Below are 26355 nucleotides of genomic sequence, written 5' to 3'. Positions count from 1 at the left end.
TAGACGACGGGGCCGACGACGTTCCACCGCGCCTCCCTCACCCTCCTCGTACGGTCGTACCTCTCCGCCGCCGCGCGGGTTACGTGGTACGGCAGGTTCGGAGGATGTGGGCTACTGCGAAGCGGACAGGCCCGGTCCCTCTCCTTCCCAGCGCGGGCCGTGCAAACATCTCGCGGTCGTGGGCCCGAGCCCATTACCGAAGCGACGCGTGCGTTCGATCGGACGACGGTGCCCTGCCAGATCAGGAACAAACACCGCGGCGAAACTGCCAGCGGTAACACTGTCACGGATCGGTGCACCGTTGCTACGGGGTTGAGAACAACAGTTTAACTGACGAGGTAGAGCCGTAGAGGTAGGTACAACAGTACACAGCAGTACAGCAAAGGTGAGGTGAGCCATAGCCTGAAAACATCTGCGAGTCGGTCGGTGGGTCTGGCGCGTCTCACTGCAACCGAGCGACGAGCGCCGTGAGCGCCGACGCGAGCAACAAGACGGTCACCCCACCACCGCCGCCGCCGCCGCCGCTCCGCCCGCCTGCCGCGGAGGTGAAGAGGTAGTAGAAGTTGCTGGGCCGCCCTGCTCCCTTGCCCCCCTGTCCCGCTCCCGCCGGCGGAGACGGAGAGCCATACCCGCCACCGGTCTTCGGCGACGGCGGCGTGTACCCGCCTCCGGGCTTCGGCGGCGCCGTGCTGTCCGACGGCGCGGGCGGCGAGCACACCGCCGGGCACGTCCCGCACTTGCTCACGCACAGCACGGCCGTGTCGTCCGGCTGGCCGCCGGCCGTCGTCGTCGTAGCCTCGCCGTCACAGGACACCACCGCCAGCAGCGGCAGCAGCAGCAGAAGCGGCGCCAGGCGCGTCGCTCGTCCGCCCACCATGGCCGCGCGGAACGGTGGCCTCGATCGACGCCCGCGACCGGCCGGCGTACGTGGTGATGGTTTGCTTGCTTGGGAAGCTGGGACTTGGGACGAGAATGAGATTCCTGCGCCACTGCAATGCGCTGCACAGCACTTGTGTCCAGCTCCAGCAGGGTCTGTGGCGCGCGTATATAAAAGCAGCACGGCCGGCCGACGGTCGGAGGCACAGCGAATGTGCCGAGCTTGGAGGTGAAGCTTCATGGGGGGTGATGGGAATATGGCGCTGCGGGCGTGGATGTTGCACCAAGGTGGCTGTAAAGGAAGATGCTTCGATTCTTGGCTATACAAAGGGAATGCGGATGCTTGTGCTGCCACCTGATTTTCTACCTCGATTAATAATATAATCCCGTGGATTTTTTTTCCAGTGATGTGGTGCCACGGCAGCAGCATCTGCGTGCTGCCTTCTTCCTCAATCCTCTTCCTCAGACCACAGTACAAGTACCGCTACAGCAGCGCTGGCCGATCACCTGAAACGCGACTCCACTGAACCCCAAGGTCATTATGTAGATAGTAGGCAGGGCACAGTACATTCTGCGAACAATGTTGAATGACAAATGTGTTTAGCGAAAATATGTTGCTCATTTTTTCTAAAGAAAATAACTGACTTTTGCACGAAAGAGATCCGTGGCATGCACCTGCCTTGACATCCTCCCGTGTTTCTAACGTTGAAGAATCGTCATTCCGTGATCTTATTTTTGGTAGCAACGAAGAAGTGCAATTAGTGGTTTATTAACGGAACTGATAAGAAACTTGGACATATTTGGCAGGGGTCGGGAGAGGGTGCTCTTTGCCTTAGCCCAGATGTTTGTGAATTGTGATTGTTGACGCCTTTTCGGAGCGCCAAACACTCAACAAGAACCGGCAGCGTTGCTCTCTGGTCAGGCGCGGACGGTCCGCGGCACAGGGCCGGACGGTCCGCGACCTGGTGCAGGGGCTAAAGTTCCCTGCCTGACGGCCGGACGGTCCGCGCGTGCGCAGGGGCGGCGGAAGGTCGCCGGCGGCGCCTAGATCTCGCTCCCGGGAGGGATCCCGTCGGGGAGGAGAGATCCTAGGTGGTGTCTAGGCTCGGGTAGACCGACCTAGACTCCTCTAATCGACGTAGAGTCGAAGAGAGACAGAGAATTTGGGGATTGGAAGGCTAAATTAGGGCTAAACTAGAACTAGACTAGAACTACTCCTAATGCATAAGGTAAAAACGAGTAATAGACTTGATTTGATCGATTGTTGGGGGTTCAATCGGCCGTAGCCCTTCATCTATATAAAGGGAGAGGTCTGGATCCGTTTCCAACTGTTTTCCGAGTTAATCCCGCGGTTTTAGGTAACAAATCCCACGAGAAACTAGGGACCCTAACTGACTTTGCGCACGCGCGGACCGTCCGCGCCGCCACCGCGGACAGTCCGGACCGTGGACCGTCCGGCCTCGGGGCCGGACCGTCCGCACTGCTCTTTTTAGAGCTCAACATATGCCCCCTGCCTTTTGGTGAAGGTTGACGAACCAAAAGCATATGGACTAAACCTGATGTAGGTCACCGGCTTTTCGATATGGAGTTTATTCAATAAAGCACCAATATAAAGGCCGTTTCGGATTATATCTTTCTCGGCCATGACCATTTGATCAATGGATCAAAAGGAATAGAATGGAGGTGCCCCCCAGTCTGGATAGACGAAGGGACTATACATGTACCATGGATTCATCATCGTGCCATTCCATGTTTGAACAGGATAATATACCGACGATGCGTAAATAGGTGGAAAGTACCCTAGTCTCATAGAATGAATAGGCGATGCTTGTTGTGTCGCCTTTCGGGTCGTTTTGTTTGACCGTTTTGTTTTAGCAGGTGACCGGGGTTTCTTTGTTGACCGATCACGTGGAACAGTCTTTTTGCTAGTATTTTTGGAGAGCAACTGATCAAAAGTAGGATCGGCTTTAATCAGCCGATTATATGTGCTTTGACCTTGCGTCTTTTTCCTTGCTTTGTGTAGAGGTTGACGCCTTTGGTCATAGGTGGACTGTCCAGCTGAGTTAGCCGGACCGTTTGTCTGAGCACCGGATTGTCCGCACGTAGGTGCCGGACCATCTACGATGCTGGGGCTAGGCTGATGTGTTTGGTTCATTAACTGTGCCTGCCCCCCGGCGTCTTCGGACCTTTTAGCCTTCTCGTCCGAAGCCTTTCGAGCAATCTCCTTTTGTGATATATCTGACATGCGAGGATTGCTGATGACGATGCCCTTGCCTTTGCCTTTATCGGCCATTTCGGGTCGAACCAAGACCTTTTTGTGTGTGAGTTCTATTGTATTAACAGGAAAGGGTTGTGTGTCTACTTGCATCTCCTGAAAAGCCAATCGACCCTCATTTATGGCCGATTGTATCTGGTAGTCGCCTAGAGGGGGGGGGGGTGAATAGGGCGAAACTGAAATATAAACACAACTACAAGCTGGGGTTAGCGTTAGTAATAATAAATGAGTCCGCAAGAGAGGGCGCAAAACAAATCGCAAGCAAATAAGGAGAGTGACACGCGGATTTGTTTTACCGAGGTTCGGTTCTTGCAAACCTACTCCCCGTTGAGGAGGCCACAAAGGCCGGGTCTCTTTCAACCCTTCCCTCTCTCAAACGGTCCCTCGGACCGAGTGAGCTTTCCTTCTTCTCAATCAACCGGGAACAAAACTTCCCCGCAAGGGCCACCACACAATTGGTGCCTCTTGCCTCGGTTACAGTCGAGTGTTGATCACAAGAGCACAAGAGAAAGAAAGAATGCGATCCAAGCGCAAGAGCTCAAAAGAACACGACAAATCTCTCTCGCTAGTCACTAAAGGCTTGAGTGGAATTGGAGAGGATTTGATCTCTTTGTATGTGTCTAGAATTGAATGCCTAGCTCTTGTAAGTGGTTAGAAGTTGGAAAACTTGGATGCAATGAATGGTGGGGTGGTTGGGGTATTTATAGCCCCAACCACCAAAAGTGACCGTTGCTGGCAGCCTCTGTTCGATGGCGCACCGGACAGTCCGGTGCACACCGGACAGTCCGGTGCCTCTGCCACGTCACCATTGCCGTTGGATTCCGACCGTTGGAGCTTCTGACTTGTGGGCCCGCCTGGGTGTCCGGTGCACACCGGACATGTACTGTTTGATGTCCGGTGCACCGGTATGGGCGATTCTGACTTCTGCGCGCGCTGCGCGCGCATTTAATGCACCGCAGGGAGCCGTTGGCGCCGCAGGGAGCCGTTGCTCCGCTGGCACACCGGACAGTCCGGTGCACACCGGACAGTCCGGTGAATTATAGCGGAGCGGCTGCCGCGCGAACCCGAGGCTGGCGAGTTCAGGAGGCCGAGCTTCCTTGGAGCACCGGACATGTCCGGTGCACACCGGACAGTCCGGTGAATTATAGCGCGCCGGCTTCCGAGAATTCCCGAGAGTGAAGAGTTGGAGTCTAAGTCCCCTGGTGCACCGGACAGGTACTGTTCACTGTCCGGTGGCACACCGGACAGTCCGGTGCGCCAGACCAGGGGTGCCCTCGGTTGCCCCTTTGCTCCTTTATTGAATCCAAAACTTGGTCTTTTTATTGGCTGAGTGTGAACCTTTTACACCTGTATAATCTATACACTTGGGTAAACTAGTTAGTCCAAAGATTTGTGTTGGGCAATTCAACCACCAAAATTATATAGGAACTAGGTGTAAGCCTAATTCCCTTTCAATCTCCCCCTTTTTGGTGATTGATGCCAACACAAACCAAAGCAAATATAGAAGTGCATAATTGAACTAGTTTGCATAATGTAAGTGTAAAGGTTGCTTGGAATTGAGCCAATAAAACTACTTACAAGATATGCATGGAATGTTTCTTTCTTATTTAACATTTTGGACCACGTTTGCACCACATGTTTTGTTTTTGCAAATTCTTTTTGTAAATCCATTTCATAGATCTTTTGCAAATAGTCAAAGGTAAATAAATAAGAGTTTGCAAAAGCATTTTCAAGATTTGAAATTTCCTCCCCCTGTTTCAAATGCTTTTCCTTTGACTAAACAAAACTCCCCCTAAAAGAGATCCACCTCTTAGTGTTCAAGAGGGTTTTGATATACCATTTTTGAAATACTACTTTCTCCCCCTTTTGAACACAATAGGATACCAAATGATAAAGACTTTTGGAAAGCACTAAGTTTTTGAATTTGGTGGTGGTGGTGCGGTCCTTTTGCTTTGGGCTCATTTCTCCCCCTTTTTGGCATGAATCGCCAAAAACGGAATCATTAGAGCCCTTGGTGTAAGTTCCTCCCCTTTGGTCATAAGTAAATGAGTTAAGATTATACCAAAGACGAAATCCGGTCCTTTTGCTTTTGAGCTTTTACTCTCTCCCCCAAGAATAGAGTCCGTTTTTTTTTATGCTCATTTCTCCCAAGGAATAGAGAGTTGCTCGGAGTGATGGCGAAGCATGAGTTACGGAGTGGAAGCCTTTGTCTTCGCCGAAGACTCTAATTCCCTTTCAATATACCTATGACTTGGTTTGAAATAGACTTGAAAACACATTAGTCATAGCATATAGAAGAGATATGATCAAAGGTACTCAAATGAGCTATGTGTGCAAGCTTAGCAAAAGAAATTTCTAGAATCAAGAATATTGAGCTCATGCCTAAGTCTGGTAAAAGATTGTTCATCAAGTGGCTTGGTAAAGATATCGGCTAATTGATCTTTAGTATTAATGTAAGAAATCTCGATATCCCCCTTTTGTTGGTGATCCCTAAGAAAATGATACCGAATGACTATGTGCTTAGTGCGACTATGCTCGACGGGATTGTCGGCCATTTTGATTGCACTCTCATTATCACATAGCAAAGGGACTTTGGTTAATTTGTAACCGTAGTCCCGCAGGGTTTGCCTCATCCAAAGCAATTGCGCGCAACAATGTCCTGCGGCAATGTACTCGGCTTCGGCGGTGGAAAGAGCGACCGAATTTTGCTTCTTTGAAGCCCAAGACACCAAGGATCTTCCCAAGAACTGGCAAGTCCCTGATGTGCTCTTCCTATTAATTTTGCACCCCGCCCAATCGGCATCCTAATAACCAATTAAATCAAATGTGGATCCCCTAGGGTACCAAAGCCCAAACTTAGGAGTATAAGCCAAATATCTCAAGATTCGTTTTACGGCCGTAAGGTGTGATTCCTTAGGGTCGGATTGGAATCTTGCACACATGCAAACGGAAAGCATAATGTCCGGTCGAGATGCACATAAATAAAGCAATGAACCAATCATTGACCGGTATACCTTTTGATCCACGGACTTACCTCCCGTGTCGAGGTCGAGATGCCCATTAGTTCCCATGGGTGTCTTGATGGGTTTGGCATCCTTCATCCCAAACTTGCTTAGAATGTCTTGAGTGTACTTTGTTTGGCAAATGAAGGTGCCCTCTTGGAGTTGCTTGACTTGGAATCCTAGAAAATACTTCAACTCCCCCATCATCGACATCTCGAATTTCTGTGTCATGATCCTACTAAACTCTTCACATGTAGACTCGTTAGTAGACCCAAATATAATATCATCAACATAAATTTGGCATACAAACAAGTCATTTTCAAGAGTTTTAGTAAAGAGTGTAGGATCGGCCTTGCCAACTTTGAAGCCATTAGCAATAAGGAAATCTCTTAGGCATTCATACCATGCTCTTGGGGCTTGCTTGAGCCCATAAAGCGCCTTAGAGAGCCTATAGACATGGTTGGGGTACTCACTGTCTTCAAAGCCGGGAGGTTGCTCAACATAGACCTCTTCCTTGATTGGTCCGTTGAGGAAGGCACTTTTCACGTCCATTTGATAGAGCTTAAAGCCATGGTAAGTAGCATAGGCCAATAATATGCGAATTGACTCAAGCCTAGCTACGGGTGCATAGGTTTCACCAAAATCCAAACCTTCGACTTGTGAATACCCTTTGGCCACGAGTCGAGCTTTGTTCCTTGTCACCACACCATGCTCATCTTGCTTGTTGCGGAAGACCCATTTGGTTCCTACAACATTTTGGTTAGGACGTGGAACTAAATGCCATACCTCGTTCCTCGTGAAATTGTTGAGCTCCTCTTGCATCGCCACCACCCAATCCGAATCTTGGAGAGCTTCCTCTACCCTGTGTGGCTCAATAGAGGAAACAAAAGAGTAATGTTCACAAAAATGAGCAACCCGAGATCGAGTAGTTACCCCCTTATGAATGTCGCCGAGGATGGTGTCGACGGGGTGATCTCGTTGGATTGCTTGGTGGACTCTTGGGTGTGGCGGTCTTGGTTCTTCCTCATCCTCCTTTTCTTGATCATTTGTATCTCCCCCTTGATCATTGCTATCATCTTGAGGTGGCTCGTCTTCTTGATTTTGCTCTTCATCATTTTGAGCCTCATCCTCATTTTGAGTTGGTGGAGATGCTTGCATGGAGGAGGATGGTTGATCTTGTGTACTTGGAGGCTCTTCGGATTCCTTAGGACACACATCCCCGATGGACATGTTCCTTAGCGCGATGCATGGAGCCTGTTCTTCACCTATCTCATCAAGATCAACTTGCTCTACTTGAGAGCCGTTAGTTTCATCAAACACAACGTCACAAGAGACTTCAACTAGTCCAGTGGACTTGTTAAAGATCCTATATGCCCTTGTGTTTGAGTCATAACCAAGAAAAAAACCTTCTACAGTTTTAGGAGCAAATTTAGATTTTCTACCTCTTTTAATAAGAATGAAGCATTTGCTACCAAAAACTCTAAAATATGAAATATTTGGCTTTTTACCGGTTAGGAGTTCATATGATGTCTTCTTGAGGATTCGGTGAAGATATAACCGGTTGATGGCGTAGCAGGCGGTGTTGACCGCTTCGGCCCAAAACCGGTCCGGTGTCTTGTACTCATCAAGCATGGTTCTTGCCATGTCCAATAGTGTTCGATTCTTCCTCTCCACTACACCATTTTGTTGTGGCGTGTAGGGAGAGGAGAACTCATGCTTGATGCCCTCCTCCTCAAGGAAGCCTTCAATTTGAGAGTTCTTGAACTCCGTCCCGTTGTCGCTTCTTATTTTCTTGATCTTTAAGCCGAACTCATTTTGAGCTCGTCTCAAGAATCCCTTTAAGGTCTCTTGGGTTTGAGATTTTTCCTGTAAAAAGAATACCCAAGTGAAGCGAGAATAATCATCCACAATTACAAGGCAATACTTACTACCGCCGATGCTTATGTAAGCGATCGGGCCGAATAAGTCCATGTGTAGTAGCTCCAGCGGCCTGTCGGTAGTCATGACATTTTTGTGTGGATGATGGATGCCAACTTGCTTCCCAGCTTGGCATGCGCTACAAATCCTGTCTTTCTCAAAATGAATATTGGTTAGTCCCAAAATGTGTTCTCCCTTTAGAAGCTTGTGAAGATTCTTCATTCCAACATGGGCTAGTCGGCGGTGCCAAAGCCAACCCAAGTTAGTCTTAGCAACTAAGCAAGTGTCGAGTTCAGCTCTTTCAAAATCTACCAAGTATAGCTGACCCTCTAACACTCCCTTAAAAGCTATTGAATCGTCACTTCTTCTAAAGACAGTAACACCAGTATCAGTAAAAAGACAGTTGTAGCCCATTTTACATAATTGGGATACGGAAAGCAAATTGTAATCTAAAGAATCTACAAGAAAAACATTGGAAATAGTATGGTCAGGTGATATAGCAATTTTACCCAAACCTTTGACCAAACCTTGATTTCCATCCCCGAATGTGATAGCTCGTTGGGGATCTTGGTTTTTCTCATATGAGGAGAACATCTTTTTCTCCCCTGTCATATGGTTTGTGCACCCACTATCGAGTATCCAACTTGAGCCCCCGGATGCATAAACCTACAAAACAAGTTTAGTTCTTTGTTTTAGGTACCCAAACGGTTTTGGGTCCTTTGGCATTAGAAATGAGAACTTTGGGTACCCAAACACAAGTCTTGGAACCCTTGTGCTTGCCCCCAACAAATTTGGCAACTACCTTGCCGGATTTGCTAGTAAGCACATAAGATGCATCAAAAGTTTTAAATGAAATGGCATGATCATTTGATGCATTAGGAGTTTTCTTTCTAGGCAACTTGGCACGGGTTGGTTGCCTAGAGCTAGATGTCTCACCCTTATACATAAAAGCATGGTTAGGGCCAGAGTGAGACTTCCTAGAGTGAATTCTCCTAATTTTGCTCTCGGGATAACCGGCAGGGTACAAAATGTAACCCTCGTTATCCTGAGGCATGGGAGCCTTGCCCTTAACAAAGTTAGACAAATTTTTAGGTGGGGCATTAAGTTTGACATTGTCTCCCCTTTGGAAGCCAATGCCATCCTTGATGCCAGGACGTCTCCCATTATAGAGCATGCTTCTAGCCAATTTAAATTTTTCATTTTCTAAGTCATGCTCTCTAATCTTAGCATTTAGTTGAGCTATGTGATCATTTTGTTTTTTAATTAAGGCTAGGTGATCATGGATAGCATCAACATTAATATCTCTACATCTAGTACAAATGGAAATATGCTCAACATTAGATGTAGAGGGTTTGCAAGATTTTAGTTCAACAACCTTAGCATGCAACATATCATTTTTAGTTCTAAGGTCGGAAATAGTAGCATTGCAAACATCAAAATCCTTAGCCTTAGCAATTAGTTTCTCATTCTCATTTCTAAGGCTAGCAATGGAAACATTTAACTCATCAATCCTAGCAAGTAAATCAACATTATCATTTCTAGGATCAATGCAAACATGAGAATCTACCTTAGCAATTAATTTAGCATTTTCACTTCTAAGGTTGGCAATAGTGTCATGGCACATGCTTAGCTCACTAGATAATTTGTTACATTTTTCTACTTCTAGAGCATAAGCATTTTTAACCTTAACATGTTTCTTATTCTCCTTGATTAGGAAGTCCTCTTGGGAGTCCAAGAGATCATCCTTTTCATGGATGGCACTAATTAGTTCATTTAATTTTTCCTTTTGTTCCATGTTAAGGTTAGCAAAAAGAATGCGCAAGTTATCCTCCTCATTTTTGTCATCATCCTCATCACTAGATGTTTCATATTTAGTGGAGGACCTTGATTTTACCTTCTTTTTGCCGTCCTTGGCCATGAGACACTTGTGGCCGACGTTGGGGAAGAGAAGGCCCTTGGTGACGACGATGTTGGCGGCGTCCTCGTCGTCAGAGGAGTCGCTTGAGCTTTCGTTGGAGTCCCACTCCCGACAAACATGGGCATCGCCCCCCTTCTTCTTGTAGTATTTCTTCTTCTCCTTTCTTCTTCCCTTCTTGTCGTCGCCCCTGTCACTGTCACTAGACATAGGACATTTTGCAATGAAGTGACCGGGCTTACCACACTTGTAGCAAACCTTCTTGGAACGAGGTTTGTAGTCCTTCCCCTTCCGTTGCTTGAGGATTTGCCTAAAGCTTTTGATGATTAGGGCCATCTCCTCATTGTCGAGCTTGGAGGCGTCAATTGGTTGTCTACTTGGTGTAGACTCCTCCTTCTTCTCCTCCGTTGCCTTAAAGGCCACTGGTTGCGCCTCGGAGGTGGAAGGCTCGTCAAGCTCGTTGATCTTCTTGGAGCCCTTAATCATGCATTCAAAACTCACAAAATTCCCGATAACTTCCTCGGGGGTCATTAGTGGATATCTAGGATTCCCACGAATTAATTGTACTTGAGTGGGGTTAAGGAAAATAAGAGCTCTTAGAATAACCTTAACCACTTCGTGGTCATCCCATTTTGTGCTCCCGAGGTTGCGCACTTGGTTCACCAAGGTCTTGAGCCGGTTGTACATGTCTTGTGGCTCCTCCCCTTGGCGAAGACGGAAGCGACCGAGCTCCCCCTCGATCGTTTCCCGCTTGGTGATCTTGGTGAGTTCATCACCCTCGTGCGCCGTCTTGAGTAGGTCCCAAATCTCCTTGGCGTTCTTCAATCCTTGTACTTTGTTGTATTCCTCCTTGCTTAGGGAGGCAAGGAGGATGGTTGCGGCTTGGGAGTTGAAGTGCTCGATTTGGGCCACTTCGTCCGTGTCATAGTCCTCATCCCCTATTGATGGTACCTGTACACCATACTCAACAACATCCCATATTCTTTTGTGGAGAGAGGTTAGATGAAATCGCATCAAATTACTCCACATAGCATAATCTTCACCATTAAAAGTTGGTGGTTTGCCTAATGGGACGAAAAGTAAAGGTGTATGTTTAGGAATGCGAGGGTAGCGTAGGGGGATCTTACTATACTTCTTGCGCTCTTGGCGCTTAGAAGTGACGGAGGGCGCATCGGAGTCGGAGGTAGAAGTTGATGAAGTGTCGGTCTCGTAGTAGACCACCTTCCTCATCCTCTTGTGCTTATCGCCTTTCCGATGCGGCTTGTGGGAAGAAGATTTTTCCTTCTTCTCTTTGTGGTGAGAAGAAGATTTCTTCTCCTTCCCTTTGTTGGAGGAGCTCTTCTTCTTCTCCCTCCTTTTGGTGCGGGACTCTTCCGATGAAGTGCTCCCGTAGCTTGTAGTGGGCTTTTCGCCGGTCTCCATCTCCTTCTTGGCGTGATCTCCCGACATCACTTCGAGCGGTTAGGCTCTAATGAAGAACCTCCTCTGATACCAATTGATAGTCGCCTAGAGGGGGGGGTGAATAGGGCGAAACTGAAATATAAACACAACTACAAGCCGGGGTTAGCGTTAGTAATAATAAATGAGTCCGCAAGAGAGGGCGCAAAACAAATCGCAAGCAAATAAGGAGAGTGACACGCGGATTTGTTTTACCGAGGTTCGGTTCTTGCAAACCTACTCCCCGTTGAGGAGGCCACAAAGGCCGGGTCTCTTTCAACCCTTCCCTCTCTCAAACGGTCCCTCGGACCGAGTGAGCTTTCCTTCTTCTCAATCAACCGGGAACAAAACTTCCCCGCAAGGGCCACCACACAATTGGTGCCTCTTGCCTCGGTTACAGTCGAGTGTTGATCACAAGAGCACAAGAGAAAGAAAGAATGCGATCCAAGCGCAAGAGCTCAAAAGAACACGGCAAATCTCTCTCGCTAGTCACTAAAGGCTTGAGTGGAATTGGAGAGGATTTGATCTCTTTGTATGTGTCTAGAATTGAATGCCTAGCTCTTGTAAGTGGTTAGAAGTTGGAAAACTTGGATGCAATGAATGGTGGGGTGGTTGGGGTATTTATAGCCCCAACCACCAAAAGTGACCGTTGCTGGCAGCCTCTGTTCGATGGCGCACCGGACAGTCCGGTGCACACCGGACAGTCCGGTGCCTCTGCCACGTCACCATTGCCGTTGGATTCCGACCGTTGGAGCTTCTGACTTGTGGGCCCGCCTGGGTGTCCGGTGCACACCGGACATGTACTGTTTGATGTCCGGTGCACCGGTATGGGCGATTCTGACTTCTGCGCGCGCTGCGCGCGCATTTAATGCACCGCAGGGAGCCGTTGGCGCCGCAGGGAGCCGTTGCTCCGCTGGCACACCGGACAGTCCGGTGCACACCGGACAGTCCGGTGAATTATAGCGGAGCGGCTGCCGCGCGAACCCGAGGCTGGCGAGTTCAGGAGGCCGAGCTTCCTTGGAGCACCGGACATGTCCGGTGCACACCGGACAGTCCGGTGAATTATAGCGCGCCGGCTTCCGAGAATTCCCGAGAGTGAAGAGTTGGAGTCTAAGTCCCCTGGTGCACCGGACAGGTACTGTTCACTGTCCGGTGGCACACCGGACAGTCCGGTGCGCCAGACCAGGGGTGCCCTCGGTTGCCCCTTTGCTCCTTTATTGAATCCAAAACTTGGTCTTTTTATTGGCTGAGTGTGAACCTTTTACACCTGTATAATCTATACACTTGGGTAAACTAGTTAGTCCAAAGATTTGTGTTGGGCAATTCAACCACCAAAATTATATAGGAACTAGGTGTAAGCCTAATTCCCTTTCAGTATCTGTCGACGAAAAACATTACAATCATTGGTGGCATGAGAAAAGGAATTATGCCACTTACAATAAGCACGCCTCTTTAATTCATCAGGAGGAGGAATAGTATGAGTTAATTTAATGTTGCCATTTTTCAGTAACTCGTCAAATATTTTATCGCATTTGGCAACATTAAAGGTAAACTTAACTTCTTCTTGTCGATTCTTTCGAATCGACTGTAAAGCAGAACACGCTGAAGGTTTGGCCTGTCCTGGCCAAACCAGTTCGGCGGTGTATACATCCGTGGATTCATCGTCCGAATTATCGTATCCCACTAGATGCATCTTATGGCTAGCCGATTTTGATGTTTCCTTACTTCGACTTTCACAGGTCATAGCCCGCTGGTGTAAGTGCACTAGCGAAAAGAATCGGGTGCCATCTAATTTTTCTTTTAAGTAGGGTCGCAACCCATTGAAAGCTAGCCCTGTCAGTTGTTTTTCTGCGACATGAATCTGAAAGCATCGGTTTCTAGTGTCCCGGAATCTCCAGATATAGTCATTAACCGATTCTTCAGGCCCCTGTCGGACTGAAGCTAAGTCAGCCAATTCTAACTCACGTTCTCCTGAGAAGAAGTGTTCATGAAATTTCTGCTCTAATTCTTCCAAAGAGTTAATAGAGTTTGGTGGCAAAGCTGCGTACCATACAAATGCAGTATCAGTAAGGGACAACGAGAATAAACGAACGCGGTAGGCTTCCCCATCAGCCAATTCTCCCAAGTGTGCTATGAATTGGCTTATATGTTCATGTGTGCTTTTCCCACCTTCACCAGAAAACTTAGAGAAGTCTGGTATTCTAGTTCCCTGTGGATATGGCATGGTGTCGAATCGGTGGCTATAAGGCTTCCGATACGATTGCCCTGTACCTGACACACTAACACCGAGTTTGTCCCTGAACATCCCGGCTACCTCGTCTCTGATCCTCTCCGCCATATCTGTCGACCATCCATTGAGTTTGTGGGTGGAAATCTCAGGTTGCTTGACATCACTCTGTCGGCTTTCCTCCCAGGGATGTTTGAGGTGTGCGCTAGGTGTCCTATTAATGTCACCAACTCCTGCCCTATACCTCTCAGGCTCTCTTGTGACCGAACAGTATTCAGCCCTATGTCCATGAGGTGGTATGGCATGATTATAATGTGTTACTGGTGGGGCACCATAATGTTGCTGCGATGAATGCAGAAACTGTGCGTATTGCGCAGCTCTCGGCTCTGCGTATGCATATCCGGACGGTCCGGCGTAAGAGGCCGGATGGTCCGCGACCTGGCCAAATGGTCCGAAGGTATATCCGGATTGTCCAGCCGTATATGGTGCTACATGGGTAGTCTCGTACCCAGACCGTCTGTCGTAAAGAACTGGACGGTCCGCGATCGGGCCGAATGGTCTAGGGCTGTACCCGGACGGATCGGTCATATATGGCGCGACTTGGGTAGTCTGTGCGTGGACTCGTGTAGAGTCGGATGGTCCAGCGTAATACATCAGCCGGTTCATGCCATATCCGGACGGTCCGGCGTAAGATGGCAGACGGTCCGCAACATATCCGGACGGTCCGGCGTGATGCACCGGACGGTCCGTGATAGGGCCGAAGTGTTCAGGGTTGTACCCTGATGGTCCGGCCATGTACGGTGCGATCTGAGTGTTTTGTGTGCGGGCCTGCATCTGGTCGGACGGTCCGGCGAAATACGCCGGACGGTCCGCGGTATAACCGGACTGTCTGAGATGATGCTCGGACGGTCCGGTCGCGTCCAGTACCTGTCGTGTGCCTAGTGGTTGCGGCTGTGATGGTGACACGAAAGCGTGCATCGGCATACCATATGATGGCTGGGTCAAGGGTGACCCGTTTATAGCCGATGTGTTTGACGTGGGTGGCACTGTATTAGACTCTCGTGATGGAAAGTTAGGAGCAGCTGATTTCTCGTATGCACGTAAATGCATTTTAATAGATTCATCTACATATTGCTTTAACTGATCTCCTCGTTGATCCATGAAAGTCGTAAGAGATAGGTCTGGAGTACTTACAGCGGGACCCTGAAGTGGAGGTAGGAGAGATTCCATATCGATCTCCCCTTGACGGACGATCTTCTGGTGGCGATCTACCGTGAAGTGTGACAAGTACTTGTCCGCCGCCTCCTTACGCCTTTCGGAGAGTTTATGCAGCAGTTCCGCCTCTTCCTTGTCGCGTTGTTCGTTCCATTGCCGCATCACCTCCTTCTCATCGCGCATTACGAGGTCTTCAAAGGGCCTTTGGTCATCAGCCGGGAGCGCCTCCATGGCCGGCTTGATGATGTTGGTAGTGGAGATCTTGGTGTGATCCTTAGAACCGGCCATTTATGGGCCGATTTTTAGCAGATCTAGACACCTAGTCCCCAGCGGAGTCGCCAAAAAGTATGTTGACGCCTTTTCGGAGCGCCAAACACTCAACAAGAACCGGCGGCGGTGCTCTCTGGTCAGTCGCGGACGGTCCGCGGCACAGGGCCGGACGGTCCGCGACCTGGCGCAGGGGCTAAGGTTCCCTGCCTGACGGCCGGACGGTCCGCGCCCTGGGGCCGGACGGTCCGCGCGTGCGCAGGGGCGGCGGAAGGTCGCCGACGGCGCCTAGATCTCGCTCCCGGGAGGGATCCCGTCGGGGAGGAGAGATCCTAGGTGGTGTCTAGGCTCGGGTAGACCGACCTAGACTCCTCTAATCGACGTAGAGTCAAAGAGAGGCGGAGAATTTGGGGATTGGAAGGCTAAACTAGGGCTAAACTAGAACTAGACTAGAACTACTCCTAATGCATAAGGTAAAAACGAGTAATAGACTTGATTTGATCGATTGTTGGGGGTTCAATCGGCTGTAGCCCTTCATCTATATAAAGGGGGAGGTCTGGATCCGTTTCCAACTGTTTTCCGAGTTAATCCCGCGGTTTTAGGTAACAAATCCCGCGAGAAACTAGGAACCCTAACTGACTCTGCGCACGCGCGGACCGTCCGGCCTCGGGGCCGGACCGTCCGCACTGCTCTTTTTAGAGCTCAACAGTGATGTCTTTGGTAAACAAAAGTGGATGGTCTCTAGTATACATATACATATATGTGTGTTGTTCAAGGCAACTCAAGCATCTCCAAGGGTTACTTATCGAGTATCAACGAGTATTTCTACGACAGAGCAACAAATAATTATTGAAAACAAATAATAAATTGATGGTTAAACAAAGAGTAAATTCATCAATCTCATTTACACAATTTACTAGAACAATATACCTTACTTCATCAGTGACATTATATTATAGATATATAATTCATTGGCATACTCATACAAATAACACAATACTAAAAGTAAAGTAGCAACCAACAATTTATACAATCTCTTATTCAGCTATCCATAAAAATAATGTCATCACAGTCTGATGTTCATGTTTCTTGCTATTAGATCAATAATGATGGTTTGAATATATACTAACGATAAAAAATTAACATGCACCCATGGTAAAATTATCATCCTTGCCACCTCATTTTCTGCACTTTTCAAGATGTCAACAATAGCCTTGCAACATATGACTTTTTTAAAAAAAAATAAAAGAAGAAAAGTGGTATTGTATTTGCTAGAATGTTTAATTTTTTAGCGCTTCATGAGGCTAAGGGTGTGTTTGGAAGCAAAATATTACAAAACTATGATCCATCCCATGCACCTGACTTGACATCCTCCGTGTTTCCAACGTTGAAGAGTCGTCATTCTGTGATCCCGTTTTTTTGGTACCAACGAAGAAGTGTAATTCAGCTAACATTCTCCTAAATGTCACATATCTTTACCTGTGGTTTATTAACGGAACTGATAAGAAACTTGGAAGACCATATTTGGCGGCGGGGTCAGGAGAGGGTGATCTTTGGCTTAGCCGAGATGTTTGTGAATTGTGATGTCTTTGGTTAAAAAAGCGAAATGGATGATCTCTTGTATACATATACATATGTGTGTTGTTCAAGGCAACTTAAGCATCTCTCCAAGGGTTACTTATCGAGTATCAACGAGTATTTTTATGAGGCTATCGCTAGCAGATCCCTATATCATCCCCTATTTCAACTTTTACTGTGCAAACAGTGTCATCTACAGTTACACGTTCCCTATTTTACACGATCTACTGAAGACATCCTGACAGAGAAACAAATAAAATCATATTGATAACAAATAATAAATTGATCGTTAAACAACAGTAAATTCACCAATCTCACTTACATAGAGTTTCTAGAACAATATACCTTACTTCACAAGCGATAATACATTATAGATTCATGATTCATTGGCATACTCATACAAATAACAAAATACTAAAAGTAAATAGCAACCAACAACTTATACAATCACTTATTCAGCTATCCATATAAATATTATCATATAGTTCGATGTTCATGTTTCTTGCTATTAGATCAATAATGACGGTTTGAATATATACTAACGATGAAAAATTAACCCGCACTCATAGTAATATTATCATCCTTGCCACCTCATTTTTCTGCATTTTTCAAGATGTTAACAATAGCCTTACAACATATGACGGTTTTAAAAAAAATAAAAGAAGAAAAGTGGTATTGCATTTGCTAGAATGTTTATGTTTTTAGCAAATGGTTTGGCTTGATGAGGCTTTGGAAGCAAAGTATTACAAAACTACGATTTTGGAATACTACGATTTTAAGATGTCACGACATATTGGTAGTACTTTTTACATCACTCTTAGCTACAGGAGACAAAGTATCTCAAACCATGGTATTTAGTATACATATGCAATGCTAGTTATAGACAAAAACCTTGGGTTGGAGTAGAGTTTTAAATACTCTAAAAAAATACAATGGCATTCAAAATAAACTTCTTTTTACAATGTAACCAAACACCTCTTAACAAAAAATATTGTAGTATTCTTCGATACCATGGTTTACCTCAAAACTCTAAAAATACCTGAAAGTTGCCTAGAGGGGGGGTGAATAGGCAAGTTAAAACTTTTTCAACAAAAAACTAGAAGCAAACTGAGTAAAACTAAATTGATCTCGAAATTCACCCAGTTAACTTTGGAAATGAGATGTTCTAAATGATCCACAGGGTTCAAAGTAATAGATCTGAGAAGGGCACTTCTCAAAATCCACACACCAAAAAGATATAAACAAATCTTTCACGGAATGGTGAGAGAACGAAGAACATGAATAAGCACAATGAACAAGAACACAAGAGACACAAGATTTATCCCGAGGTTCGGTCACACCACCAAGGTGCCCTACTTCCTCGTTGAGGCGCCCACAAAGAGCCAGGTCTCTTTCAACCCTAATCCTCCCTTTGCCGACCACAAAGGTCAAGCCCACACACTAATCTTTGCTCAAACGAGCGAGTAATACAAACTTTCTTGTGGTCTTCCACAAGATTTGGAGACTCACAAGAGACACCTAGTCGTCTAGGAGCTAGAAGCTCCAAGAGTAATGAATCCACAAAGAACTCGATGTAGTACCAAAGCTCGAATGAAGAAGAGCAAGAGAGATTTGGAGATGAAGCACAAAAACCGCAGCTCTCAAACTCACTCAAAGATTTCTCTCCAAAGGTTTGAAATGGGAGAGGCAAGAGATGTGTGAGAGAGAGTGGGAGGTGTTTCTCAAGTTGAAAATGGAGTTTGGGTCGTGCTCTTCGCTGTGGGGAGAGAGGTAGGAGGGAGTATATATAGGTGGAGCTCAAAACTAGCCGTTGGGCAGATTTTTTTGCCTGAGACCGGTTGAACCGCCCCTGGCAGGCCTGGCAGCCTGTCTGCCAGTCTGACTGGCAGACTGACGCGCAGACTGACCGCAGACTGGTCAAAGTTGACCAACACCGGTTGAACCGCCCAGGGGGGGCGGTTGAACCGCCCCTGACAGCTCCTGGCGACCTGTTTGCCAGTCTGACTGGCAGACTGCAGATCAGAGGTCAGAGGGGTCAGAGACCAGCTAAACTGCCCCTCAGGACCAGTTCAACCGGTCTTGACCAGTGAGTTTAGGAGAGAAAACCCCATCTCAACTGCCCGGATGCAAGTTTAGCTGGTGTATGGTCAAAGAGGTTCACAGCTGAAGTTGAGTTCAGCTGAAGTTGAGAAAGCTCAACTCAGCTGAAGTTCAGCTCAGCTGAAAAGCTCAGCTGCAGCTAAAGAAGCTAAACTCAGCTGAAGTTAAGTTCAGCTGGAAAGCTCAGCTGCAGTTGAAGAAGTTCAGCTGCTTTTCAGCAAGAACACTCTAGGTTTCTCAAACCTAACCATGGTCAACCATAGAATGTTAAAGAGATTTTTGCTTTTCAAAAAATATCTTTTGAATATAGAGGCTTGAGCTTTGGCAAACACCAACCTTCTTTTTGGATCCCCCTTTATAGTACGACGATTCCTATACTCAAGTTAAATAAAATATAATTAAGTAAACTCCTTGAGTAATTGGCGTCTCATATGTGATTTCTCCATGGCGTTGCTTCATAAGGATCACAAACATCTTTGTATCACCTTTTGAAACAAACACAAATCAAACCCTGTGACTTGTACCATATCACCATGTATGAGTTCAAATCATGGCTTCAAGTCACCTCACTGATGCATCAACATGTTATAACTCTTCATAGCTGATTAGTTCATTGACTTAGTGCAAGTACTCCCTTCTTCACCTTAGCCATGGTACCTCGGTCCACAAGCCGTCGCTTGGCCTTCACCTTCGCTTAGTTCCTCGAAGCCCTTTCCTTGCTATCTTCACCCTATCAAGCCATTATTGAGTCACATCATATTGAGCATCCATTGAGAGAATCATTTCTTCAATATTGTGAACCTTGCTTGAATGTCTTCTAGATATAACTGTTAAGATCAATCAAGCTCTAGTTTGATTCTCATAGAAGCATATATGGACTGGTAGTAATATGGTCAAGCCAATTCACAATTCCTCATATCTTATTCACTTTGGCTTGACTAATCCTCTTAATCACTTCAACCTCTATTCTGATCATATTTATGCATAGTGATTTCTCAGGTCTTGTCCATATATTCAAACCAATATAGAGACCATATTATATCCATTTGCATTGTCTCACTGGTTATTTAACCTCGTGTTGAACCTTTGTTCATTGATCATTATACACTATTCAAGTATGTTCATCATACTGAATTTCCTGTTCAACACTTAGCAAACTCATTAGACCTTTAAATGTGTTGTTATCCAAATCACCAAAACTCACAAAAGGGATGAATGCACTTTCAATCTCCCCTTTTTGGTGATTGATGACAACACATTTAAAGCTTACATAAGATTTGATAAATAAAATTTTGAATCCTATGATATAGTTTCCTCCCCCTAAATATATGCATTTCAGAAAATAACACTTTTGTACTCAAATGCCAAAGCACATATTTGGGTCAAAGTATGGAGATAACTTATATCATACTATTCATAGGGTGCAGTGTGTCATAAAATAAACGTGATGCTCATGACATAGAATGCACTTATCAACTCCCACATCTCATGTTTTACTTATGATTCTCCCCCTTTTGTCAATTATTTCTCCCCTTTTTAAAATTCTTCTAACACTTAGTTACATAGGACTAGAGGTAAGCTTTAATGCACAATTTCTCCCCCTTTGTCATAAATCTCCAAAAAGGATACAAAGGATATAAAGGGAAGAAATTTTGATTAAGCAATATTTAAACACACTATCATGAAAAGGGTCCTTAGATGGCACAAAGATAATGTAGAGGTGACATGAAGTGATGTACCTTTGCATTTTACCTTTTCAAGGGAGTTCCAAACTTGTGTTGGATTTACAATTCATTTGCAAGCTCTTGTTGGCATAGTTGTGACATAGGTCCAAGATATTAAATGAATATTGTCATAATAAATCAAAGGTGAAACTTGATACCTAGAGTCTAGATGTCACCTAGCATTTTCTTATCACAACAAGAGGCAACATGAAAACTGCACAAGTATGGATTATGCAACTAGTGATCATGTATGAAAAATATCAATTGAAAAACACCAATTGATACAATTTGATAGATAAATAGATCACTAATAGCATATTACACTAAGTTCTCCTCAAGTTTTAGTGCACACATCTCTACTACTCTATATGAGGTTAGTGTAGGCGTGCACAGCTCCTGTTCTGCCTCCCGCGATCGGCTGCCGCCGCGCCAGCTCCGCACGCAAATCACGCCGCCGTCCTCGCGGCCGCATCGACCCCGCACATCCCTGTTCTGCCCGCACGCGAGCACGCCGCGATTCTTTCCATCCGCGCGCGCCATCCACCCTCAAGAATTCCAAATCCGCCGCACGCGAGCACGCCGCGATATCAGGTCCGCTGCCGCTGGAAGGTGCCCGCCCCGCAGCGGAGAATGGAAGGCCCTCACGCCCGCACGCCCGCTGGAAGGTCCTTGATTGAGCGTACGCGGATGGAAGGTCACCGTACGCGGATGGAGGACGAGGATGGAGGACGCGGATTGAAGGTCCGTGGCCAAATCCCGGGATCCGCAACCTCCTCCTCTATCATGGACGCGGATGGAATGTTAGAGATCTCCGCTCAGGTCCGTCAATGGAAGGCAGACCTCCCTTGAATGGACTTTCCATCCGCCCTCACAAATTACAGACGCCAGTGAAGCGACGGGTCCCTTTATTTCCATCCGCCCTCAAGAATTCCAGACGCCAGTGAATCCACGGGTCCCTTTTTTCTCTCGTAGCATCCTCCTTGGACGCATCCGTTTGTTCTCTCGGAGCATCGCCCTCAAGATTCCACGGGTCGCTAACGTCACAGTGCTGAAGGTCAGTGTTTCATAGTTTGTTTCTTGTATCATAGTTTGTTTCTTGTGTTCATAGTTTGTTTCTGGCGCACGGGTCAGACGCAATAGATTTAGTTCACCAAATCTGGAATTTGATTTAGAAATTCTGGAATTCTGGCGCACGGGTCAGACGCAATAGATTTTTCTTGTGTTCATAGTTCAGACGCAATAGTTGTTTCAGGAATTCTGGAATTTGATTTAGAAATAAACTTGAACTATGAGTTATAATCTGCAATAGATTTAGTTCACCAAATCTGGTGTACGGTTCGCCAAATCTGGTGTAACTCATAGTTCAAGTAAACAACTAATCACTGGAATTTGATTTCTGGCGCACGGGTCCCTTTTACTCTGAACTATGAGTTAGGAATTTGATTTAGGAATTCTGAACTAGGAGTTATAATCTGAACTATGAGTTATGCACTTCTCTTTTACTTGAACTATGAGTTATAATCTGAACTAGGAATTCTGGAATTTGTTTACTCGGGCATCGCTTTAAAATGCTAGCTTTAAACCAGTTTGTTTCTTGAACCAGTTTGTTTCTGAAATATGATTAGTTGTTTACTCTGAACTATGAGTTATAATCTGGAATTTGATTTAGAAATTCTGGAATTCTGGCGCACGGGTCAGACGCAATAGATTTTTCTTGTGTTCATAGTTCAGACGCAATAGTTGTTTCAGGAATTCTGGAATTTGATTTAGAAATAAACTTGAACTATGAGTTATAATCTGCAATAGATTTAGTTCACCAAATCTGGTGTACGGTTCGCCAAATCTGGTGTAACTCATAGTTCAAGTAAACAACTAAACACTGGAATTTGATTTCTGGCGCTCGGGTCCCTTTTACTTTGAACTATGAGTTAGGAATTTGATTTAGGAATTCTGAACTAGGAGTTATAATCTGAACTATGAGTTATGCACTTCTCTTTTACTTGAACTATGAGTTATAATCTGAACTAGGAGTTCTGTAATTTGTTTACTCGGGCATCGCTTTAAAATGCTAGCTTTAAACCAGTTTGTTTCTTGAACCAGTTTGTTTCTTGAACCAAACTGGTTACTCGGGCATCACAAGTTACCTTGGATCAAATCTCTTTCCGTGTTCATAGTTTGTTTCTTGAACCAGTTTTTTACTTGTAGTAATCCTGATAACGTACAGAAAGAAGTACCAAGTGATCTTGAAGAACTATACCTTCAGCGGCAAAATCCAAGGTAACTTGTAGTAATCTGAACAACTACTCATATTTTTTCGTGTGTTCTACCAGTTCCTGCTGATATATAATAATTGCTGCACTGCGAATTCCTTTACTTGTGTTTATTCGGATTGCGTCTCTGGATTAGTTATTACCTAAGTGTTGTACCTTGCACTTTGATGATCTATATTTGAGACTGGCTGTAGTCCTTGCTGTTTTTTAGGGGAGCTCTTAAGTTATTTTTTCCTGTATTTGAGGCAACTCTTAAGTTATTATTGCTTGCTGCATTGGATGTTTAGGTAATCTATATTTGAGTCTTGCTGTAGTCCTTGCTGTTTTTTTAGGGGAGCTCTTAAGTTATTTTTTCCTGTATTTGAGACAACTCTTAGTTGTTTACTCGGGCATCGCTTTTGGTTTCAAAATTTTTAAAATGCTAGCTTTACAAACGTGTTCATAGTTTGTTTCTTGAACCAGTTTTTTACTTGTAGTAATCCTGATAACGTACCGAAAGAAGTCCCAAGTGATCTTGAAGAACTATACCTTCAACGGCAAAATCCAAGGTAACTTGTGATGAACAACTACTCATATTTTTTCGTGTGTTCTACCAGTTCCTGCTGATATATAATAATTGCTGCAATGCGAATTCCTTTACCTGTGTTTATTCGGATTGCGTCTCTGGATTAGTTATTACCTAAGTGTTGTACCTTGCACTTTGATTCAGCATTGGATGTTTAGGTAATCTATATTTGAGACTGGCTGTACTCCTTGCTGTTTTTTAGGGGAGCTCTTAAGTTATTTTTTCCTGTATTTGAGGCAACTCTTAAGTTATTTGTTCATGTATTTGAAACAGCTCTTAAGTTATTTGTTCCTGTATTTGAGGCACTGTTCCTGTATCGTCTTAGTGGAGCTCTTAAGTTATCCTATGTGTTTTATTTTGCAAAATTACTCATTCTTAACAAATAGTTTGTTGTTTACTGAAATTGATCATAGAGTGTTTACTGAAATTGTGTATCGTGGTTTCATTGTAGTAGTTTGTTGTTTCATCTAGCGAGGTGTCTGTAAGAAGGAATGGATAAGGCGTTTGGTTGACCCGGACCGGACGGCAGGACACCGTCGGGGGTTCGCTGCAACGCATCGACGGCTTCCGCAGCTTCTCAGGCCAAGGTAAGCTTTCAAGCAATGTTGTTAATACCACTTTGTTTCATTTTTTCGATCATGTTTCAGTTGATTTTTCTTAACAAGCAATGTTGTTAATGCCGTGTATGCTTGTGTGTATTGTTGGTTTGTATTGGGGTATAAAGTTTATATGCATTCTTCCGGTATATATCGGTTGATGCTAATCTCTACTACTATAAATCAGAACAATAATTCATGTTTTTTGTGCACACATATGTGCAGCTATCTGTATGGGATCTCAAGGCTATATATCCTTGCTCTCCCTCCTTTTGTATTGGGGTATAAAGTTTATATGCATTCTTCTGGTATATATCGGTTGATGCATATCTCTACTACTATAAATCAGAACAATAATTCATGCTTTTTTGTGCACACATATTTGTGCAGCTATCTGTATGGGGTCTCAAGGCTATATATCCTTGCTCTCCCTCCTTTAAAATAAAATACTTATACCGAAAGACCCGTACACCACGAACATGTTATCAAACATCTAGCATTGAAGAATGCACCCAGGTAGCTGATAATTGAAAGAGACCTCTGTCTGCAAAATCTAATGTGTAGCAGACTTTAGTAACAAGCACAACCTGCACAAATTGTTTGAATTAAGAGAACTATTTGTTTGAATTAAGTTTTGATTCTCACCTGTAGAGGCTTCATCCATACTCACAATATTCAGTGAACTATTTGTTTGAATTAAATTTTGATTCTCAACTGTCGAGGCATGATATATATTTTCATGAACCATTAGACAACAATAAAATATTGATCCGCGAAAGTATGACATGTGTTCCATTTAATTTTAAATTTTAAATTATGTTAAAGGCTACAAGGTTTTGATGGAACCGGTCGTATTGAACCGTGAAAGAGCCGCAGCTGACTGCCTAAAACGGATGCCTATGTAAGTTATTATAAATATATTTACACAAAATTTGTCTATCAAAGTTATGACCATTATTTAGTCGTATGTTTAATATAGCTTCAGATTGTTCGACGACTACCGTGATGAAGATTTTTATGGGCTTCCGCGGAAATACAGTATTGTCGCTCGGGTCGAAGTTAAATTCCCGATTGAACCACGTTTTCGTGATAGACAACATTTCGTTTTGTCTGACATCAATGTAAGCCAACAATTCTTTAAGTTTCATTTTCAAAGTTACACGATATTCATACCATGGCCTCATCTCCTACTAAAATACTATTAGGGAGCCAAGATCGAGGCCATAACATATATGTATGAGACAGTCAAACATTTCGACAATTTGCTCCATGAAAAGCATGTTTACAAGATGCATAATGTGAAGTTCAGTCTTCATCCGGGTGAATTTAATTTTCGTCATCTAAATGGTCCCATGGAATTGTGTCTTGACCAACAAACTATCGTGGAGCCATACACTGTTCCAATTCAGATGGCGCCATTCCCAAAACAAATACTATTGAACCTTGCTGATATTGCCGAGTTGCCAAACAGGACTTTAGTCGGTAAGAATATATCGAACTCTTAATATTATTAATATATCGTTTACACAAAATTCAGTATTAATCCATTTATAAACTGTTATTTTTGTAGACATTATGGCTGTTGTAGTCCACTTGGATACAATACATCGCACAATGTGGGGCCCTTTCAGAAAGATTGTTATAATGGATGCTAGGTATATTCTGTTAATTGTCGAGTTATATATCCAAGTCTAAATATTACTAACCTATTCTTACCAAAATTAATGTCGTAGGGGATATTTACATATCATTAAAGTTTGGGGTGACCTACTAAACAAAAATGCACTCCGCTGGGCGTTGGCTAAGGAGGATTATGGCATAATAATTGGGACTATGTTTAGACGGTTCAGAAGACAAGGTACATCATGTCTTTACGTCTTTCAAAACATCTGTCACTAGGTTTTGCTTTATAATGATTCGTAACGGAGATTTAAATGTGTAATTCTAGAGTGCCTCGAGTCTTCGGATCATACCGCAATACACTTCAATCCGTTCCATCACAACACCCATCATTTTCGACGTAAGTATATTCTAAAAAAATAGTTACATTAAATCGTGATTGTTTTTATTATATCATGAACTACGTGTAGATGTGATTAATTGTGGCATTCATTGCAGCAATCCAAAAAGCTTTGGTGGCGCTGAACAACCGTCAGTTTGCTGTTACATTTCTTGAAGAAGAAAGGCGTAGATAGATTCTACAAATTCGCAAAGAGCAATAATTGGGACTATGTTTAGGCGTAGAGAGATTTGATAGAATACGTGTCGTACTGTTATTGAGCAACCAAACGCAACAAGAGGCAAACTTGTATGTCTATGAATCTTGTTTGTAATACCTATGACATGGGTTTAATAAGAGATATTTTGTGAAGTTTTTGACCGTGCAAATGA

The 26355-nt window shown here is 44.8% G+C and overlaps 2 protein-coding genes across 2 annotated transcripts; one reads left to right on the top strand and one right to left on the bottom strand.

Moving 5' to 3' along the window:
* Positions 1 to 418: 418 nt before the first annotated feature.
* Positions 419 to 1016, bottom strand: LOC100278735 (uncharacterized). Its single transcript, NM_001151914.2, has one exon. It carries the CDS (start codon positions 875 to 877, stop codon positions 443 to 445), a length of 435 nt encoding a protein of 144 aa, NP_001145386.2. The 5' UTR covers positions 878 to 1016; the 3' UTR covers positions 419 to 442.
* Positions 1017 to 24853: 23837 nt separating this feature from the next.
* LOC103640786 (uncharacterized) lies at positions 24854 to 26335 on the top strand. The gene is made up of 7 exons (XM_008664265.2): positions 24854 to 24865; positions 24944 to 25085; positions 25170 to 25446; positions 25535 to 25619; positions 25698 to 25822; positions 25913 to 25984; positions 26083 to 26335. The coding sequence occupies exons 1-7, from the start codon at positions 24858 to 24860 to the stop codon at positions 26157 to 26159; spliced, it is 786 nt and encodes a 261-aa protein (XP_008662487.1). The 5' UTR covers positions 24854 to 24857; the 3' UTR covers positions 26160 to 26335.
* Positions 26336 to 26355: the final 20 nt, after the last annotated feature.

Source organism: Zea mays, chromosome 10 (genome assembly GCF_902167145.1).
Source record: "Zea mays cultivar B73 chromosome 10, Zm-B73-REFERENCE-NAM-5.0, whole genome shotgun sequence".
Classification (NCBI taxonomy): Eukaryota; Viridiplantae; Streptophyta; class Magnoliopsida; order Poales; family Poaceae; genus Zea; species Zea mays.
Note: the sequence above shows the minus strand (reverse complement) of the source record. Positions and strands in the feature narration are given on the sequence as shown.

What these genes read in the sequence shown, in the direction of transcription:
- LOC100278735 (NM_001151914.2), bottom strand. Translation starts at nt 877, where the DNA reads ATGGTGGGCGGACGAGCGACGCGCCTGGCGCCGCTTCTGCTGCTGCTG.
- LOC103640786 (XM_008664265.2), top strand. An exon ending in TCGTTTTGTCTGACATCAAT is followed by an intron (nt 25,086 to 25,169) that starts GTAAGCCAACAA and finishes AAATACTATTAG; the next exon opens with GGAGCCAAGATCGAGGCCAT. An exon ending in CAACACCCATCATTTTCGAC is followed by an intron (nt 25,985 to 26,082) that starts GTAAGTATATTC and finishes CATTCATTGCAG; the next exon opens with CAATCCAAAAAGCTTTGGTG.